The sequence below is a fragment of the Argiope bruennichi genome, chromosome X1 (assembly GCF_947563725.1).
Source record: "Argiope bruennichi chromosome X1, qqArgBrue1.1, whole genome shotgun sequence".
In the NCBI taxonomy this organism is placed as follows: Eukaryota; Metazoa; Arthropoda; class Arachnida; order Araneae; family Araneidae; genus Argiope; species Argiope bruennichi.
Window position 1 is genome coordinate 92893934 of NC_079162.1, and position 9077 is coordinate 92903010.

General features: G+C 28.4%; 1 protein-coding gene across 1 annotated transcript in view; it reads right to left on the reverse strand.

Moving 5' to 3' along the window:
* Positions 1 to 5114, reverse strand: part of LOC129958320 (sushi, von Willebrand factor type A, EGF and pentraxin domain-containing protein 1-like) — a 60203-nt gene extending 55089 nt beyond the window's left edge. The window contains exon 1 of the mRNA XM_056070718.1: positions 4497 to 5114. Coding sequence (XP_055926693.1) covers positions 4497 to 4933 — 437 coding nt within the window. The 5' untranslated portion in view covers positions 4934 to 5114. The remainder of the gene's footprint in view (positions 1 to 4496) is intronic.
* Positions 5115 to 9077: the final 3963 nt, after the last annotated feature.

The window sequence follows — 9077 nt, forward strand, 5'->3', positions numbered from 1 at the left end:
CAGGAGTTTTGAGGGACTCTTATGGTGCAATTATATTTCGGCTAAACAATAATGATTCCATTAAGAAATGCATGCAGATGAAAACAATATCTCTACTTTTCACTAATCAATTCAATTATCTTCAAGTTTTCATAAAAAAAGATTTGTTTGTGCAGTAAGTGTCATTTAAAAAGATTTGCAGTTGTCGATGATAATCCAAAATAAGTTTATATTGTTAATTTCATTTCAAATGTATTTAATGAAGGAAAAATAAATATAAATTTAGATCATCTTAGTTGTTACTTTCAGCTATCTAATCCGCAACCGCCTTTAAGAAATAGACAGAGAAGGGAATTCGTAGAAAAATAGCAGTGCGCTTATAATTTGTTGTTATTAGATTTTGAATGGCGTTAAAGAAGAAAACTAGACTAATTAAATTAACATACAAATGCTTTAATTAGGATGACGTTTTAATGGATTTAATTTTTAGGAATTAAGTAGCATTAAAAAGAATTTGTCTTAAGGCTGCGGATATTTGAATTTATTATATGGTTATGCAAATAATATCTATTAAAATTCCAATTTAAACAGTATAGAATTACGTACATACGTGAATAAAATCTATATTTGATAAAAAAAAATTGCATATTAAAATTGTGCAGTTTAGTTATATTAACGTCCCGTTGTAAAGCAACACTAGGGCTATTTTGGGACGGACCTCGTAATTTTGAACCGCGATCAGATGACGAGGACGACACCTAAGCTGACACCCCCCTCTCCACACCACACCACACCACACCAGCGGGAGGTCGTTTGGCATGACGGATTTAACGTGCAACAGATCCCCTTACACGACGGTTCGTCGGTGGAATCGGGTCTCGAACCTGAAACCCTACGGCTCAAAGCCGAGACCTTACCACCAGGCCAACGCGGCCTAAAATTGCGCAGTAATACATGCATACGTGAAAAATATCCGATACTGATTGCTATATTGCCTCATAGTTATTACAAATAAGATATCTGAAGATAATACAGCCAGTGCTACTAATATAGCCACTTGGTGGTCTGAGCATTAATTTAAATTTTTACCAGAAAATAGGCTCTTTCATCTTGAAAAGAAAATTTTAAAAAATACAATAGCAGTACGCTTAGCTGAATTAGTCCAATAATCCTTCATGTGGATGATGAAATCTGTGTATAAATGTTTATTGCCTTCCAAAGTGGCCATTTTTTCTTTGATATCGTATATATTTTTTAATATTTATTGAATAGATGAAATATGATTTACTATTCGCCTGATAATATTTCCATTCATCCTCAATCAATATACATAATCGACCACTGCTGCCTGTAACTCTGCGTGGAGTTATTTGGTTTATGTCTTCATCGAATAGGAAATCCGAATTTCCGTTTTGACATCAAACAAATCAAATTTTTTTAGAGTTTAAATTGGATGATTTATCGGGGTGTGAGTAAAGCTAAGTATAGCATGAATAGAAATTAGTTATTGGATCTTAAATTTCATATTTAATCAAATTTTTATACTGGATTGTAGTAAAGATTAATAAACTGATGCTTGCAATTTTAATCATCTTATGTTTGTGCAAATTCATAATATTCTCATTTCAGTTAGAGGTTGTTGCTGATATTTTCTTTCATAATTAATTTCATTTTGTATTTGGTTTTACATTTGTTTTCTGTTAGTGGATCTCTATTTACTTCAGATTAATTTTAGTGGTTAGTTTTGATTTGAGTGTCCGTTGACATTATTAATAAAGATGATTCCACCGCAAAGAAACAAAACTTTTTATGTTGCTATGTACTTACATCTAAAGTTATTACAAATAATATTTTTAATTTCTTAAACACTCTGCTAATTCTCTACTTAAACTTTCGTTAGTTGATCTGAAATAATCATAGATGAAATTTTTTTAGCAGGATAACAGCCCTTCTAGATGGGCATTCAGATGAAATTTTGGTAGCAGGATAACAGCCCTTTTAGATGGGCATTCAGATGAAATTTTGGTAGCAGGATAACAGCACTTCTAGATGGGCATTCAGATGAAATTTTGGTAGCAGGATAACAGCTCTTCTAGATGGGCATTCAGATGAAATTTTGGTAGTAGGATAACAGCCCTTCTAGATGGGCATTCAGATGAAATTTTTTTAGCAGGATAACAGCCCTTCTAGATGGGCATTCAGATGAAATTTTGGTAGCAGGATAACAGCCCTTCTAGATGGGCATTCTGATGAAATTTTGGTAGCAGGATAACAGCCCTTCTAGATGGGCATTCAAATGAAATTTTGGTAGCAGGATAACAGCCCTTCTAGATGGGCATATCTAGTAATAATAGATAAGTTTTCTCTAAACTTCCTACATGTTATTATTCCTTCAAAATTAAAAAAACTTTTTAAAAATTATCTGCCCTATCTCATATGTTAAGGTGACGGATTCAAACTTTTTGACCATTTGAATTTTCGAAAGCAATTTGAAAAACCTTTTATTTTTTTTAATTCCTTTTTTTTATTTGAATAATTTAAAATAGAATCAAATAAGTTTTTCAAATAAAAATAAGGAAACTGTATTTTTTTTATTATTGCTTTATTTGACTATTTGAAATAAAATTGAATAGAAGTGGGCTTTATCGAGGAAAACAGGAAAACGATTCAATTACCTTTAAAAAAAAAGGTGCTCAACAAAATTTTAATTTGAAAGTGAAAATCAAAAGATTATTTTATATTAAAAATTATTTTATATTTAAACAAACAAACATCATGACTACAATATTAAATACGAATTTTCATTTTTTTTTCAGCATTGCCACAAACGCCACAACTTTAATTTGAAATGAGAATGGGTGTAGTACTCTCAGGTACTTTATATAACAATATCCAAAAATCTTTTACAATGGATATATTTTTGTCAACAAAACGAAAAAAAAAAAAAAAAAAAAAAAAAAAACAACGAACATCTGTTTTGGTACGGATTGAAATCATTTTGGGAAAACTTTGTAAATTCTTTATAAAGTAGTACTGCTATTAAGTTTAAACATTAGCAACCTTATTATTACTTTACACAAACTTTCCTTTATTTTGCAATTGATATATGACGCTCTAAATGCTAATCATCTACACGAAATTTACTTTAGAAAGGTTATAGATCAATTATCTAAGCTAGTGTTTTATTTTTCATTTCTGGTCCTTATTAATAGAATACTGAATCTTCAGATTATATAACATTTTACTTCCTGAAAAATGATATTAAGTCACTGAAAAAAGTTTAAATTTTGCATCTCTAAAAGTATACTTGGTTTCGATTATCAGTTAATATCATTGGTTTCATAGCATTCTGCATCTCAAAGAGGGACGTTAATAAAAATATACAAAAAAAAAAAGCTTTATCATTTTGCCTTTAGTGCCCCAAGGTTTTGCGATTTTGTTTTAACCTCCTGATCTTTGTACACTGACAAAATCGTTCTTTCTTATAAAATGTCAATACTTTGATCATTTTCTACTTTTCAGAATTTAATATATTTCTTTATCCATCGCTATAAATATTATGAAATCTTTTAATGAACTATTTCACAAATTTACTTCTATATGGTATCTCTCATATGGAATCAAAATTTAATTACAATCAATTGATTAACTGATAATTAAGTTATAAAAATAGTAAAATATTTTATTGTTATCGGGAGCAGGCAACTATACACAATTTCAGAACATAAGAAAATAAGTGAAAAATCGAGCGCCAAATTCTATCCTTACAAACAGGAAAGAAGTTAAATCAAACAAATGTGTATAAGGATTATGGTAGAGTAATTATTTTTGTAAAACTATTATCAGATATTTATTACTTTGTACATGATATTTCATGATCAGAATGAGCTTACTGATTACACTTATAGCCACTTTATAAGCAACATTACTTATCGGAATTTGCCAAATGTTATTATAAGATGAAAAATAAAGTTTCGCTACAATTCATGAATAGTAACTGGTTCACATCTGGTAGAAGCATGAGAAAGCAAGTCATGCTTATTAAAAAAAAAAAAAAAAGTCAAAACTATTCGCTATTTCTAACGAAAAATTTAGCTTCTTCTAACGCCTTTCAGAAAATTGAGATAGATGGTGCTGCTAAATAAGCGACGCTATTTTAACCGCAATGTGAACTTGACAATTAATATTTGCCAAATTAAGATGTTTAGAATATTAAGGAATGTCTATTAAACACTTACTTCTTTGTATTGGGAAATAAGTAATTAAACGGTTAAAAAATTTCAATTCATCATGATAAATTCCATCATCAACGAAATTAAATCGAAGCGTGCAACGATTATGATCCATCTAATGACGTTAGGACATTTTGTCATTTATTAATTTGTTCACGATATTTTACATAAAATACACCTCACACTTATTGCATTTTTTTTTCCATAATTGCAATCTGAATTTGAAAATCGATATTTACCAGATTAACATGCTCAGATCATTGAAAAATATAAAAATGCACTTACTTGTTTGCGTTGGGTCTGGCTTGCACAAGTATATCTCTAGCTGAATCCATAGCTAAATTAGTATGCGTCCATGAACCGATGTAATCCATGTTATCGACAACTTTCAAAAGTTTGCACATATTGCTTCCTTGTGTGTTTTTAATGTAATTAAGATGCGTCCTAGGAAAATCAGAAAAGGAAACAACTGCAACTCTGCTGTGTTCGCTTGACACTGAAAAACGTCGAGCTATTAGATGGATAAAATGTTTGACATCTTGGTATGTCTTAGAGCCAATACTTCCAGATTCATCCACTACGAAAACCACCGCATTTGGAGTTAGGGCATATTTTTCCAAACTTGATAGGAAAGGCTGTAGTTCTTCTTCAACTATTACTCTATCACATAGTGTAATAGTAATTAAAACAACAACAAAGCAAACAAAGGTTATGAATTTCATCTTAATAAATGGCTTTATAAGACTGAAAAGATTTTAAGACCTGTCGATTCCTCTTAAGTGTGTTGTGTAGTGCTTCAAATGCAATACACATCAAAGATCAAGACTAAGACGCTGGTTCCTCTGAATTGATAAGGATTACCCAATATATTTTGCTAATAAAAGTCAACGTCTGAAAGGAAGGGGAAAACCCGCAATTTCAGCACATCTCATTCGGCACTTCCATCGCGCTCATGTGAGTCGCAGCGTTAGGGATCCATGCACAAATTAAGGGCGAGTTAATTGGAAGTTGGTTAACGGAAATAGTAATTCCGTTAAAATGTTCCTCGTTTTAAGAACATTAATTGGAAGAGCTTTTGAGGTAGAAGAATAGTGGAATAAATTCTTTGATGAAGAATGATGCTTGAAATTGTTCATTAATTGTACAAATAAAACGTTTTTGTTGAGAATTTGTTGCATACAGAAAAAGATTAATGCATCGTTAAAAAGATATTCCTAGTAATAGTTTATTTAATACTAATCTCTGAATGTCTGGCAGTATAGAGTGTTCAGAAAGCGGGTATTCTTAGAAGTTTTCACATATTTTTTTTAAAAAACGTAAGTTGCATAACAACGAAAATTTTCATAATACCAAAGTGAGTGTTTACATTATTTTCAGAAGAAAGAGAAAAAAAATAAAGAGAAAAATTGTTGAAAATAACTAAAATTTGACAGTACTTTACAAAGAATGATTTGAAAGAACGTAATTCGATCTTTTATTTATTTTCTTGGCTTTTTTTTATTTAATTAATGCGCAATGCTGTCGATAATTTATGATTATCGGTTTTATTAATAACATGTTGGAAATATTTATTTTTTAATGATAGGAAATTAATAAGTGAAAAATTTTATTACTTCTTTGTTTATAAATTTATCCAGTTAGTAGTAATATATCCAATTAGAATCTTGAAAAATCAAAATTCCAATTAACAAAAAGGGCTTATATAGTTAAGCTTTCTTTTAAAAAGTCAAATTTTGTCTTTTGGTACTTAAAATAAAAATTGTGAAAATCGATTTCCTAGTATTAATTTATGATATCATTTAAATGATATATTATAATGTCTACGATAGATAATAGTAATGAGAAATGGATATAGACATGATAATGACAAAGAAATTGAAAATCAATTTAATTTTCAATGTTTACATCAACGTTTTTTTTTTCAAAAAAGTTCACGCTGCTTTATTTTAGGCGGATATCAAAAGAGTTATACGGATTTTTTTTTTTTGTTGGGGGGGGGGAGGTGTTTCATATAAAATAAGATAAAAAAGTATTTCAGTTTTATAGCTTTGCATGTTGTATATCTAACATATTTTTATTTCCTCAATTTACTTTTATTCTAAATATTAAATATCAGATTTAGACTACTCAACAGAAACTATTATTCAGGATTATAACAACATACGAAATGGGAAATGTTCATAAAAATTCACCGTAAGAAAGAGTTTTTATAAATAAAATGTGAATTTAAATGTTACCAAAATTATACTTACCAAAGTGCTTCAAAATCTTTCTTTTAAAGTAAACAATATATATATATATATATATATATATATATATATATATATATATATATATATATATATATATATATATATATATATATATATATATATATATATATATATATATATATATATATTCTGCATTATGATTTCGATGCAAAATAGATATCATAAAACTTATCTGGGTGTTTGCTTATTTTTCAGGTTATTTCTTAAATAAATGAATGAAGGAAGTACTGCTGTATTATCAGAAAATAATCAATGTCATAAATAAATACTGATTTCATGAATTCATTTAATAAAATACTGATATTATACTATATGGATATATCGTGTATTTGAAAGAAGGAAGAATATGGGTCAATATTTGCATTTAAAAACTGAGGATATAAATAATTTGTTTCCTTTTAATCAAACCTTTTAAAAATATAAACACAATTAATCATTTGAAAAAAAAACACAGATTTGAATACATGCGTATACTTAACAAATTAAGCAAAAAATTATATTGGGGCTTTAAAAGTCGTTAAGAATATTAGCCATAGCAATGAAATACTAGTTTCTTGTCATATATTAAGTATGCTAATTTTTTGACATATTATTAAAGTATAACGTATGAAAAAAAAATGAAATTAATTTAAAAAAATAATTCCATTCTTAAATTGGGATTTGGCACAGACATCCAGAAAATCCCCCAAATTAACTGAAATACGAGTTACAAAATCAATGCAATAAATAAACAGTGCCAGGAAAACAATCTGATTTTAAAATAATAAAATTACATTGAAAAAATTGAAATTGCGACAGATATGAATTTGATTTTTGCCAGACAAAAAGATATATTTTGCTAGAAGTGATTACGAGATTATATGTGAATAGCCTATAAACGCACTAAGTAAAATGACTAATCACTGAAAGAATAGAAATGATTTTCAGTATCATTTTATTCTTTCACTGATTCTAAATATATAGCTTGCTTTCATTTGATATTATTAAATATATTTTATATTAAATATATTTGATTATTAATTATATTTGATATTATTATTATCCCTTACTATTATTGTTAATGTAACATAAAAAGTAACATACTGCTATTCTTTTGACTATTACGCAAGTTCAAACTGTCTTCAGTTTATATTCTTTAGAAAGAGTTCCAGAATTTGACCGATAAAATAAAAGGATAATTAAACAAATAAATAAAACAACGAAATAAAAAAGTAAAAGCGAGCATCATTTTTATATTATTGTCATGAAAAAGAAATACGAACTATTCCCATTAAAAAAATACTATCAAGTTTTGATTGATTTGAAAATGAATTGTTTTGAAACATTTTTTTTTTTTCATAAACAATCTAGGAAAAGGCTCCTTGTGGGCTAGTAACATTAAAGCTTTCAGATGTAAACAAAAACTCAATCAACACTGGAATGAAATTCTAAGGAAAAAAGAGACAGGCATACAAATCACATACAAATATATGAAACAAAATTCAATAATTGTTCACATGCTGTTGAGTTGTACAAAGTGGAAGGTGAAGAAACATAATGAAAATAAATTTTTCATAAGACAAACATACAAATGTAAACGAATTTTGAACTAGAGACCCAGCAACACAGGTGGAATCAAAAATATAAAATCAGCAGACATAAAATATTAATTAAGAAAAACAAAAAAGTTAAAATAATATATACTATGAGAAAACGCATAGAATTTACTGCTTAAATAATGTGTGTGTGTGGGGGGGGGGGGTATTGTCAATGCATGTACAAAACGGCACAAAGGACGATTGGAATATTTTTCTAAGATTTAAGATAACAAAATTTATAAATGAAATCAACCATAAAGAATAAACGCTTACGTCTTTATTCTTGAAACAAAATAAACAAATGCTGTTATGTTAACATACGTAAAATATTCGCAGGTGTTTCTCAATATATGATTTAATTCCCTTTCGACTGAAAGGCTCAAAGTCGAAATAATATTAAGTCAGACTTAGATTTTAGAATTTAATTTTTTTATTCAAAAGCGCTGTAAAAAAAAATTTATACAAAGCACAAAAAGGCAATATCTATGAACGTGTTGTTATAGTATATTATATATGCAAATAAATACGATCCGAAATTTGGTTTCATTTTGAAATTTGTGATATATTTATTGTGGTAGCAAGGATATAAATTGAGGAAAAGATACAACCATCCGACATCAATTACACGTACAAAATGAATGACAATGGAAACCTTTTTAACTGTGAACTTGTATTGAAAGAGAAAAAAAGACAACTCAGCAACAAAGTCAAAGGAACAAAGATCACAAAAGCAAAGTGGGATAAATAAACATATCCTACGCACTTTCATAAATAGATAGACACGTGTTTTTTCTCTTTCTCCCTCCTTTCAATGAAATCCCACTCACCTTACTTTTTGCAAACTTTGCGAACCGTTAAAAATAAAGAGAGAGAGAGAAATAAATATAAACATACTTATTCGGAACGGAACGCCACGGAAATAAATTCAGTGAGTATCAGCAATATAATAATCATTTGCTGAAATTATCGAATTCAACCTTCAAACCCTCGTTCTCATCAGTTTCGATGTTTTTAAC